This window comes from Sturnira hondurensis, unplaced genomic scaffold, assembly GCF_014824575.4.
Source record: "Sturnira hondurensis isolate 20B ecotype Veracruz unplaced genomic scaffold, ASM1482457v3 Scaffold0021555, whole genome shotgun sequence".
Lineage (NCBI taxonomy): Eukaryota > Metazoa > Chordata > Mammalia > Chiroptera > Phyllostomidae > Sturnira > Sturnira hondurensis.
The window spans coordinates 5,701,241-5,713,752 of NW_028094186.1; the positions used below are offsets into that span (position 1 = coordinate 5,701,241).

Here is a 12,512-nt window from a genome sequence, read left to right on the forward strand (position 1 = left end):
AATACTTTCCCATCTCTTTTTCACGGGCCACCTGCTTACAAGTGTGTTCAAAGCACAAAGTTTTCCCCCACCGATCCTGACGTCCAAAAGCTTTCGTCCGAGACCGCCTGTGGTAGTGTTTCTCAAAGTGTGGTCCACAGGTCCGCCTGTGTTAGAATGCCAATGTTTGTTCACCGTGCAGGTTCTCAGATCCTCTCCAGCCTGCTGGGTTGGCCTCTGGGTCCAGGGGCTAGAGATCTTCATGTGCAAAGGCCCCAGTGGTGGGCTGGTGGTGGTGGCAGAATTGCTAAGGCCTCCCAAACTCACAAGTCACGTCCGTCGAAGGCACCGCCGAGGCCCCTGGCTCCAGAAGGAAAGTTCTGATTCGCTCTCTGGCCCCGCCCACTTTGGCCCTTCTATCAGGTAATTCAAAGTCTCCAGACCTGCTCGTTACTGATTAACTCCAGAAAAGAAATAATAATGACCGAAGGGACGACACAAGCCCAGGGACAAGCTGAGCCACCCTGGGAGAGTGGTGCCAGGCAGCTGCTGTGACCAGGCACCTACCAAGAAGGACAAGGAGGCTTCACGCGCCCCACCTCGCTAAGGTCAGACTACATCCGTGCCCCAGCAGCACCTTGTCCATGCCCGGGCCCTAACCTTCCAGATCCCGCTGGCTCCCATGCCCAGAATGGCCTGCACTGAGGTCCCGCAGCAGCCAGCCCCGCATCGGCCCCAGCCCTTCTCCACCAGAGCCACCGACACCGACACCGAGGGCCCTGCCGAGGGTCACTGCGGCTTCGAGGATCACGACCTGGAGTGCCTGGTGTGCCGGGAGCCCTACAGCTCTGCCCGACCGCCCAAGCTGCTGGGCTGCCAACACTCCTTCTGTGCTGTCTGCCTGAAGCTCCTGCTGTGTGTGCGGGACAACACCTGGTCCATCCCCTGCCCCGTGTGCCGCAGGGCCACTGCCGTCCCCGGGGGCCTCATCTGCAGCCTGCGTGACCAGGAGGCCGTGGCAGGGCAGCTAGCCTGGCCATGCCCAGAGATGCAGCTCTGTCCCCAGGAGCTGGCGAATCCTGTCGCCTTGATGGCAGGGCACCCCAGCTTGGTGGGAGAGGATGAGCAGGATGTGGAGAGTGTCAACCACATGGCAGCACGGCGCCTGGTGGCACACGTGCTCCTACTGGCCTTGCTCACCGTCCTCATCCTGCCCTTCATCTACCCCAGTGTCATGCAGTGGGTGCTCACCTTCATCATCGCCCTGGCCCTGCTGATGTCCACCCTCTTCTGCTGTCACCTCGGCAGCCAGGGCAGCTGCTGGCCCTCCCCCAGGACTCTTGTCGGCAACGAGCAGAAACACAGTGAGATCTCTTCCATTGCCTGACCAGCCACCCACGGCACCTTCTGCCTCTGCAGCCCCGTTACTCCCACAGTGGACAGGGTAAGGGGCTTCGAAGTAAGACTGGCTTCTGTAGGAGAAAAGGCCAATCAGACCTGTAAGAAAAGGCAGCATGGCTGTCCTGGGTCTTGAACTATGTGCTTGGGCGATAGACTTATGTCTGCCCCAGGTACGGCACAGCTGAACTGTTTGGGGGGTGAGAAGGCCCAAATGACTTGGATGCCGCCAGGGAGGACCCCCTGTTCATCCTATTCCGATGCTCCGGGTTGTTCTTTCTATGTCTTTATATGAAAGCATTGCAATAGTAATGTTACTGAAAAGTGAATAGAACCAGAAACTCCTCTTCATTTATTTCCAATTTATGCAGCTGGTTTTATTGTCTTGCTTGGTTTTGGATTGGGTTTTTGTGTTTGGCGGAGTTTGTTCATATTTCTGGCTGCTACACATTTTCCCTCCTGGGAAGGCAGAGCCCACGGGAAGCCCTCCTGTGGGGGTGGCTTCTCCCTCCCACCCCCCACCAATGCTGCCCATCTCGTGCCCACCCCACCTTGCCAAAAGTCCTGGCCATTCCGAGGGTCTTCCACTGAGTTGCCCGGCCCTCCTTTTCTCTAAGAATGGAGGGAGAGAGAACCTGTGTGAGGAAATGGTACTTCTGATGGCAATGGGGAAGTCCCAGGTTTAGTTGGCAGAGCTGGGGAGGGTGGAGGGGACGCAGGTGAGTCTTGGAATCTCCTCCAGCATCCCCACCAGGATTTCCCAGCTCCATGCCATCAGGAGCTGACTCAGCAGAGAATCTCAGAATTACAAGGGCTTCCCCCAGCGTGGCCCAGCTGCCCACCTGCTGCACAGTCCCACACCCCAGAACCAAGTCTTGTGGGTTGCCTTGCCTCCCCCTCTTCCTACTGCAGACTCGTTATGGTGACTGTCCCTTTGTCAGGGAGAGAGGTGAGAGCTCTGCCACTGGAGCACATGGTCGGCCCTGCGTTCTGAACAAGAGCTCACTTCTCAGAGCCTCCCTTTCCCCAAAATGAGCTGGTAGAACTGGACTGTTCCTAACACCCCTGCAGCCCAGAGCTGAGGGCACGCTGGGACCCCAAACAATGGACATGCACACATGCACAGGTCACATGCCCTGTGACCTCACACAAAGAAAAGTCAAAATGTTAAGAATGGATGCAATGAGCTGTCCTTGACATCTGGAGGCTTCCTCTTTTTGTTACCAGGTCTCCCAGGGCTGCTCTGCAACCTCACGCTGTGGGCCGTGTTGACCGCCGGTGCTGAGAGAGAACGCGTGAGCGGACGTGGGTTTGTGTCACGTACATGGTCAGGCCAAGGCCAAGTGGGCCTGAAGAATGCCTCGTCCCCCAGGATGAGTAGATGGCAAGAACAGCTTGGCACTTCCTGAGCTGGCCTTGGGCGTGTGGCTTTGGGGTGGGAGTCAAAAGGAAAGGGAAAGAATGTTCTCTCCCCACTTACGACCAATCCCGTTTCATCTAGTTCTTGGACCCTCCACCAACAGGAAAACCTTTACCAAGATGAATGACAATCCTGTTTCTGCCTTAATAATGGTGGCTGCGCGTTTATTGAGTTTTTACTTTGTGCCAAGCCCTGCGAAATGGCCTTAAATACCAACCTATGCAGTAGAGACCATTTGCTGATCAAGAGACTGAGGATCAGAGAGGTAAATTCATCTGCCTCAGGTTGCACAGCCGGCCACTTTCAGAGCTCATTGGGGCATATTCATCCGGGGCTTTCTCTGCTCCATCAGGCTGCCTCCTTTTTGTGCAGTTGCAAACCACTAGGAAGCTGGTTGCCACCTGGGGGCTTGTGAAGGAGAACAGAGAACTAAGCTCAGGAGCCCCCAAAGCCCAGTGGTCAGATGCTCGAAGAGGCTAGAGAATTCCAGAACCTGTTGTCTGTGCTAAAGAGAAAGAAAAGACAATGATACAAACGAGGTGGTTCTTCTGCAGACTTTTACCACCCAGGCCCAGCCTCTCCTGCAGAGAGCTCTAGCGTCACATGGTCCCCAACCGGTGGGCCCCTGTCCTCCTGAGTAAAAATGTCCTGACACTGCTGTCACCACAACCCTCAAAGTGCAGCTGGTCCCAAAGACCTCCTGGCCCCTTGCAGCGTGGGAACAGAGAGCACCAGAAGCCAATACCAGCTCAGGCTGCCCAGCAGGCAAGCATAGGAAACAGGCCGTGTGAAAACGGGCATGAGTAGAAGCAACCAGAGAGGCAGGCCAAGGTGCAAAGCTCAGTTCCCACCCAGTGCGTGACCAGTTACAGAACTTCCCTGAGCCTTAATCTGCTCACGGTAAAGTTGAGGAGGACATCACACGCCTCTCGGGGTCTCCCTGACCATTCAAAGTGCTTCTGGCCGAGAAGCCTGTCTCTTAACGGGTTGCCTTTATCATCCATCATTGACCCCCTTGGGGCATGGCCGTCTTGGGGCCTGTTCAGTGTGAGAGTCAGAGGGGAGCTGGCCTTCATGATGGGGTGGACACGCCATCCAAAGCGGAGCATTGTCCAGGACAGGCCAGTCTTGTGTAGAACTTTGTGCTTGGGTTGTAAGGGGAGGTCCGAAGGATGAAGAAGAATTGTGGGGGTGGGGGGGTGGAGCAAATTTCATCCCCATCAGACCTGTCTCCCTAATCTGTGCCCTTGGAGTGAGACACGTCTGGCTCCCAGTCTAGCTTCACTACTTACACGTCACTTTACCTCTCCGAGTCTCAGGTTCCTTCCCTGTGAGACAGAGCTTCTAATCTACGCTCCAGAGGACTGATGGGGGAGTTCATGAAACAGCCCATGACTGAGCACCTAGGCTCATCAAGAGGCAAAGCAGAGCCCTGGCTGGTGTAGCTCAGTGGATTGAGTGCGGACCTGCAAACCACACGATCGCGGTTCGATTCCCAATCAGGGCACATGCCTGGGTTGCAGGCCAGTTCCCGGCAGGGGACACACCAGAGGCAACCATACATTGATATTTCTCTCCCGCTCTCCTTTCCTTCCCCTCTAAAGATAAATAAATAAAATCTTTAAAAAAATAAAAATAGAAAAAAAGAGGCAAAGCAGAAAAATTTAAAAAAAAGGAGAGGGAGCTGGGTTGAGTTTTATTTATTTATTTATTTATTTGAGTACAAAAATAGTTTATTCTTGCATTTTTATTATTATATTATAGTTCATATGAACAATTGTAAACCTTTTTTCCCACCCTGTACTTTATTTTTTTAAAAAATATATTTTATTGATTATGCCATTACAGTTGTCCTATTCCCCCCTTCATTCCCCTCCACCCTGTACACCCCCTCCCCCACCATTCCCCCCCTTTAGTTTATGTCCACATGTCACAAGTTCTTTAGATTCTCTATTTCCCATACTATTCTTGCCCTCCCTATCTATTTTCTACCTACCATCTATGCTACTTTTTCTCTGTACCTTCTCTCCTCTTCTCCTCCTCCCACTCCCCTGTTGCTAACCCTCCATGTGTTCTTCATTTCTATGGTTCCACTCCTGATCCAGCTGTCCTCTTAGTTTGCTTTTGTTTTAGGTGTGGTTAATAACTATGAGTTTGCTGTCCTTTCACTGTTCATATTTTTTTATCTTCCTTTTCTTAGATAAGTCCCTTTATCATTTCATACAATAAGGGCTTGGTGATGATGAACTCCTTGAACTTGACCTTATCTGAGAAGCACTTTATCTGCCCTTCCATTCTAAATGAAAGCCTTGCTGGATAGAGCAATATTGGCTGTAGGTCTTTGGATTTCATGACTTGGAATACTTCTTTCCAGCCCCTTCTTGCCTGTAAGGTCTCTTTTGAGAAATCCTCTGACAGTCTGATGGGAACTCCTTTGTAGGTAACTATCCCCATATCTCTTGCTGCTTCTAGGACTCTCTCCTTCATTTTAATCTTGGCTAATGTAATTATGATGTGCCTTGGTGTGTTCCTTCTTGGGTCCAACTTCTTTGGGACTCTCTGAGCTTCCTGGACTTCCTGGAAGTCCATTTCCTTTGCCAGACTGGGGAAGTTCTCCTTTATTATTTGTTCAAGTAAGTTTTATACTTGTCATCTTTCTCTTCCCCCTCTGGTACCCCTATAATTTGGATGTTGGAACGTTTAAAGATGTCCTAGAGGTTCCTAAGCCTCTCCTCATTTTTTTGAATTCTTGTTTCTTCATTCTTTTCTGTTTGGTCATTTTTCCTTCCTTCTGGTCCACTTCCTTGATTTGAGTCCCAGTTTCCTTTCCATCACTATTGGTTTCCTGTGCATTTCCCTTCATTTCAATTAGTTTAGCCTTCATTTGTTCCTCTAATTTGTGACTAAAATCAACCAGTTCTGTGAGCATCCTGATCACCAGTATTTTGAACTGTGCATCTGATAGGTTGGCTATCTCTTGGTCACTTAGAATTATTGGCTCTGAGGCTTTGAGCTGTTCTTGAGCCATAATGTTTTGGCCTGTTATGTATGAGGGGCAGAGCCTTAGGTGTTCACCAGGGCGGGGGAAACCCAGTCGCTCGGTTGTGATGCTGTATGTGGAGGCGGGGTCAGAGAGGGGCAATGATGGGCCCCTCTGCTGCTTCCCACAAGCCACTGGGGCCTGCACAGTCTGTCTCACTGCTCACTCCTTCACCTGGTTTATCTGTGTGCAAATGTGTGACCACAGTCAGCCAGCCACCTTGCACCCCCACTGCGTCTGCCTGTTGCCATCCCACGCCTGGGATCTGCCAACCACTGCATGTGCACCTGGGTTGGTCTGGCCGATTTTTCCTGCGTGACCCCACTCTGCCAGCCACTGGCTTCGCCCCTCTTACCAGTCTGGCTGAACGGTTCGTTGTTGTCAGACTTCTGTACAGTTCAATTTTCTGTGTTTTGGTTGCATTTTTGTTACTAAAACTTTGTTGTCTTTAAACTTGGTTGTGCGAGGAGGCACAGTGTTTCCACCTATGCCTCCATCTTGGCCGGAAGTCCGAGCTGGGTTGAGTTTTAGAACGCCCTGACAAGAATGATGAAAACAGACTCCCCTTATTTTATTCAATCTTATTGATAAGGAAGTTTATTAAAACCTGGCCACTAGCATTCACCTCTCCCAAGACCAGCCTCAGCATCAGCAGTGTCATCAGCAAACTATAATAAAACAGTAATGACTAACATGATTGGAACGTACTGTGCAAAGTATATTACATGTTATCACCTATGCTCTAAGATACACACTATTATTACCCCCAAATTGCAAACAGGAACGCTGAGGCACAGCGAGGTTCAGTAACTCGCTGGAGATCCCACGGTGAGGCAGTGGTGGGGTCAAGGGTAGACCACAGAAGTCCAAATCCAGAATGTGGACTTTGAGTTACTTTGCTTCGTCAGAAGGAACATCTCTGGTCCATCATAAGCGCTTGAGGTATGTGGTCTACCTGGCCAGAAGGGTGAAGAATTAAGAAGAAATATCATTCCTCCGTGTGGTTATAGCTTCCTGACTTAGTGGGTGTGTGGGACAGAGGGCTGTGGGGGCCTGTCTGCCCCATTACCTACCTCCATGTTCTTATCTTCCAGCCCCTGTTCACTGTTGAAACTTCCTTGCAGACGACTACAGGAAGTCTGTCAGCCTTCGCTAGAACAATGAATTCTTTGTCCGTGGCAAAGGAAAGCCTGTCTGGGAATGAAAAACGTTCCTACAATGTCTCAAAAACAGCACAGAGCACAGTCAAAGAGAAATCAGATACCTGCTCTTGAAACTATGTAGAGCTACTTTTATGAACTTTATATTCTTGTTGGAAGATCTTGGGATCTCTGTTCAAAAAGGGGCCATGTTTCCTGAGTCAGCAGAGAACTCTGAGGAACCCAGAACACCACAGAGCCTAGGATCCATCCGTGCATTTATTTATTCAACAAGAACTGGTTGAGCATCTGCTCTGTTTCAAGTCCTGAGTAGGGTGTTTAATTTATTCAATAAGGAATTTTGATGAGGAAAGAAAACTAATATGTGCAAAGCACCTGTTATGGGTTAAATTGTATCCCCCTGCCCAAAAGAAGACAGGTATCCCAAACCTCGGGATGCGATCTCATTTGGAAATTGGGTTTTTACAGAGACAAGTAAAAATGAAGTCATTAGGGAGGGCCCTGAAACAGTATGTCCTTGTAAAAAGGGGAAACTGATGTCCTTATAAAAAGAGGAAACTGATGTCCTTACAAAAAGGGGAAATTTGGACCCAGAGACAGACACACACAGAAGGAAGATGACATGAAGACGCACAGAGAGGATGTCACATGACAACAAAGAGACCAGATTGATGCAACAGCAGCCAAGGGAAGCCAGCAGTGGCCAGCAAGCTTCCAGAAGCTAGGGGAAAGGCATAAAATAGATGCTCCCAGAGTTCTCAGCAGAAACCAACCCTGCTGACACCTTGATCTTGGACTTCCAGCCTCCATACTGCGTGAGTCCATACATTCCTATTGTTTAATCAACAAGGTGTGTGGCACCTGGCAGGGCAGCCCTAGGAAGCCAACAGGGTAGCACCCCTGTGTCTGTGTGGGCACCATGCCCCTTAGCTGGTCTACTTCAAGTTCAGATAAAGAACTTGCTCAGAGTCTTGTAGCACATAAGTGGCCATGTTGAGCTCAAAATCGAGTCTGATGGACCCCCAAGATTAGATCTTGCTGTTCCCATTTTGTAGATGGGAAACGGAAGTTCAGAGAAACCCTGATATTCTCCCTGCAAAAAGTGCCCAACTATCAAAGATGGTGTCGGAATCTGAACCCACCATTCCTAAACTATCTTTAGTCTTTGCAACGACCATATAAGAATTACTGATTCATAACCCCCATCTTGCAGATCAAAGAATTAAAACCCTGGGCATTGAGGCACTCACTTGACCAAGGTCACAAGCGAGTGAATGAGGGACCAGAATTTGAACCAGCTCACTCCAAACCATATCTGCATATCCCACTGCCACGTGCTGCTTCCGTCCGTGGCCTATCTGCATTCAGGGGCAGGCCAGAGTGGCTTTTGGGGTGCTTGACTATCCATCGGAAGAGCTTGTTTGCTCAAAGAGAACAAAACTGTGGTAGACATGTATCTTCTTTTCTTTCTTTTGACTGCCTTATATTCAGCTGCTCCCCCGGCCCAAACCCCACCCCATTGGCCCCTCATCTCCCTTTCTAAGAAAACTGCCCTGTGGCTAATCTTGTCCAGGGCAAATTCCACCAGCACCAACTACACCAACTGGGGCACTCGGTCCTTCCTCTGCCCACCTCCTGGTTCACCGAAGGTGGTCACATGATACAGGTCACGTGACCTTGCTCAGCACTTGAGGCTAGTGATGCATCTGGGGCTGGAGGTGGAGGCCTGCAGGTCTGTTAGTGGCAGCAGTAGCAGCAGATGAGGTGGGGTCCAGAGCTCTGAGCCACTGGTAGGTTCAGTGAACACTCAGCTTTCTTCTCTGCAATTAATTAATTTTTTCCTTTATGGAGAGCCAGAATCAGTTGCTGTTACTGGCAATCAACACTCCTGAACAGGAGCTGTCCAGGCCTCCGGTTGCTGAAAAATGCCACGGTAACCCACAGCCCTTAGAAAGCCCAAGCAAGCGACCCCCAAACCAGGGAACTACCTCCACCCCCACCCACAACCCTCCCAAGAGCCAGCCTGACCTTGTGGTGAGGCTTCTCTGATGTCAGGCCCAGAAAAGAGATGCCCAGGTCATCTCTGCCCAGAGGTGGGGTCCCGTGGGAACACATGGTATTGGACCTGAGGCCAGCCATATTCCATAGGAGGCTGGACTCCATTCTATTGACGTCATGACCCCCAGAAGGAACAAGCTCCAGCTGTCCAAAGGCATCCACCCAGAGGTCCTTCCCTGGGGCCAAACTGAAAATGAACAGCCTACAGCGTAGCCGTGGATACAGCAGTTTCAACATAACGGCAGCGGCCATGGTGGCTAATGTTTACCCAGTGCAGGTTAAGTTTCCACCCTGGAGGTAAGGACTCTTAACTGCATTGTGCTAGACACTTTACATGGCACGTCACCGAGTCAACATAAAACCCCAATCAGGTGAGAGACTAAAGCTTGGAGAAAGTAAGTAACTCGCCCGAGTGGCAGAGCCAGGGTTTGAAAGCAGGCAGTCCAGTCCAGTCCAGCTCTGAGCCCCCGTCTGAATCAGGGCACCAGCACACCTCTCCTACCCCACCGCCCTCCCTTCCTCACCTACCCCACCCCCACCCCAGATCATTGGAGGTGAACTTCCCACCTAACTGGGGTTCTCTGTGAGGGCCTGCCTCCTCTTCACCCAGTCTCAGTCCAAGTAGCTTCTGATAGCAATAACACTGTATTTGTTTTCTGGGGGGAAGCGTGTGTCCCGAACCTGCAGAGCCTAAGTCCCCCCGCCACGGGGTTTGGTTCAAGGCTAAGCCAATGACAGTTCTGCCTAGGAGTCTCTCTGAAGCTGTCTGGAAGAAGTGTTTTCCCCCCTGGAGTTGCTAAGCTGAGAGACTGTCTGTCTGGACTCTCTGGTGACTATCTTGCCATCGCAAGGAGAGGATTTTTCTACTGATGAAGCCAACCCAGAGGCAAGCTGAGCCCGGTGACAGAAAGAGGTCCCTAGTTATGTCATCTGAGTACCTAGATCTTGCTATGCCTAAGAGCTGACTGTCCTCTGGACCTTTCAATAGTTACATGAGACAGTAAATTCCCTTTCTTTGCTTAAACCATTTTGACTGTGTTGTTCCACTTGCAAGCAAAAGAGTCCTGACCGGGTGGCGCGTGCTTGAGTTACTAGGCCACGTGCATGGAGTGAATGTGCATGTCAAAGGCAGGAAGCTGGACGTGAATGACGAATGAAACTGTTACTCACAGAGAAGTGGACTAGAGGGAGGCCAGGTGGCCCCCAAGAGGCAAACAGAGTGGTCTCAGGTCCTGACTTCCCAAATCGTCCCCCTCGGTGAGGCCTGTGTGCCATGCCCATTCTGTCTGTCCCTGAGACCACCTGTCATATCCTTTACCACCCCCCTTTTAAATAAATTGGCCACCCAGAGAATTCCAATACCTCGCCGCCCCTGGATCTCAGGGTAACACAGTGAAGGACACAACCAGCACGCTGAGGATAATGAAAGGTGGGAAGGATGTAGGTCTTCACTGAGATGGCTGAGCTATTAGGCCAACTCTGGAACCACATACCTCTGTATTTTACGTCCCATAAATCGTCAGAGTCATTCTGATTTCAGCCACTTCACTGGTCAGTGTTAGGGGCTCATAGCAGGGGCTGGCCGTCCCAGCAGAAACAGGCAGCCTAAGGAAAACAAGTAATGCCAAGTGCGATGTCATATCCTGGGTTGGGTTCTGGGGTGGTAAAAAAAACATTAGTAGAAAAGCCAGCAAACAAAGTCTGTATTTAGTTAATAGAAATGTGCCTTAGTGGTTTCTTAGTCCTGACAAATGCAACATCATTATGGAAGATGTTAACACTGGGGAAACAGGGTGAAAGATCTATGGTTCTTAATTAAGAATTCTTGGGGTTCCAGTTAGGATGACAGCATAAGTAAACGCACACATTAATTCTCCCACAATCACATCAAAATTACAACTGAGCTACAGACCAGCCGCCATGCAGAGCCACCTGGAATCTAGTTGAACAGAAGACTCGCAACTAAGGATATAAAGAAGACTGGGAATCAGCACTGGAGCTGATGAAGCAGCGGGTCTAAACAGCAATTTGGAAGAAAACACACAATCATAACAGCAAAAAAAATCCAAAAAAATGAGGATAATATAAGGAGCCTCCGGGACAACTCAAGCATACCAACTTTCAGATGATGGGGGTGCAGGAAGGGGAAGAGAGAGAGCAAGGAAATGAAAACCTATGTTAAACAATGATAGCAAGCTTTTCTTTTTGTTTTACTTTAAAATGTTTTATTTATTTATTTTTACAGAGGGGAAGGGAAGGAGAAAGTGGGAGAGAAACATCAATGTGTGGTTGCCTCTCATGTGTCCCCTACTGGGGATCTGGCCTGCAACCCACACATGTGCCCTGACTGGGAATTGAACATACGACCCTCTGCCTCACAGGCCCGTGTTCAATCCACTGAGCTACACCAGCCAGGGCCAATAGCAAGCTTTTCTAACCTGGTAAAGGAACTAAACATACAAGTCCAGGAAGAACAGAGAGTCCCAAAAAACATGAACCCAAAGAGGCCCACACCAAGACACACCATATTTAAAATGCCAAAAGTTAAAGATAAAGAGAGATCTTAAAAGCAGCAAGAGAAAAGTGGTTAGTTTCCTACAAGGAAACTCCTGTAAGATTGTCAGTTGGTTTCTCAACAGAAACTTTGCAGTTCAGGAGGGACTGGCAAGAAATATTCAAAGTGATGAAAAAGCAAGGACCTACAACCAAGACTATTCTACCAAGCAAAGCAATCATTTAGAATCAAAGGACAAGAAAAAGCTCCCAGACCAAAAAAAGAGAAAAAACCTAGAGGAATTCATCACCACCAAACCAGTATTACAAGAAATGTTAAAGGGTCTTCTTTAAGAAGAAGAAGAAAAAGATTAAAAATATAAATAATAAGCCCTGGCTGGTGTAGCTCAGTGGATTGAGCACGGGCCTGCGAACCACACGATCACAGTTCGATTCCCAGTCAGGGCACATGCCTGGGTTGCAGGCCAGTTCCCGGTTCCCGGCAGAGGACGCATGAGAGGCAACCATACATTGATATTTCTCTCTCTCTCTCTCTCCTTCCCTTCCCCCCTAAGATAAATAAATAAACTTTAAAAATATATATATATGAATAATAAATTGGTAATAAGTACATCTCTATCAACAACTACTTTAAATGCACATGGATAAAGTACTCCAACTAAAAGACATAAGGAGGCAGAATATATAACAAAACAACACCCCTACACATGCTGTCTTCAGGAGACTCACTTCAAATCAAAAACACACACAGACTGAAAGTAAATGGATGGGAAAAGATACTTCATGAAAATGGAAACAAACAAATGAACAAAAGCTGGGGTAGCAATACTTGTATCGGACAAAAGAGACTTTAAAACAAAGGCTATAACAAGAGACAAAGAAGGACCCAACAATTCCACTTCTGGGTATTAATCCAAAAAACCCCCAAACACCAAATTGAAAA

General features: G+C 49.1%; 1 protein-coding gene and 1 long non-coding RNA gene across 2 annotated transcripts in view; one reads left to right on the forward strand and one right to left on the reverse strand.

Moving 5' to 3' along the window:
• Window positions 1-12,512, reverse strand: part of LOC118977725 (uncharacterized) — a 37,473-nt gene that overhangs the window by 20,649 nt on the left and 4,312 nt on the right. The gene's annotated exons all lie outside the window — the stretch shown is intronic.
• Window positions 114-2,247, forward strand: RNF186 (ring finger protein 186). Its single transcript, XM_037032728.1, has one exon. The coding sequence runs from the start codon at window positions 662-664 to the stop codon at window positions 1,364-1,366; it is 705 nt and encodes a 234-aa protein (XP_036888623.1). The 5' UTR covers window positions 114-661; the 3' UTR covers window positions 1,367-2,247.

Bases quoted from the DNA above. Each gene is read 5' to 3' on its own strand.
- RNF186 (XM_037032728.1), top strand. From the start codon at position 662: ATGCCCAGAATGGCCTGCACTGAGGTCCCGCAGCAGCCAGCCCCGCAT.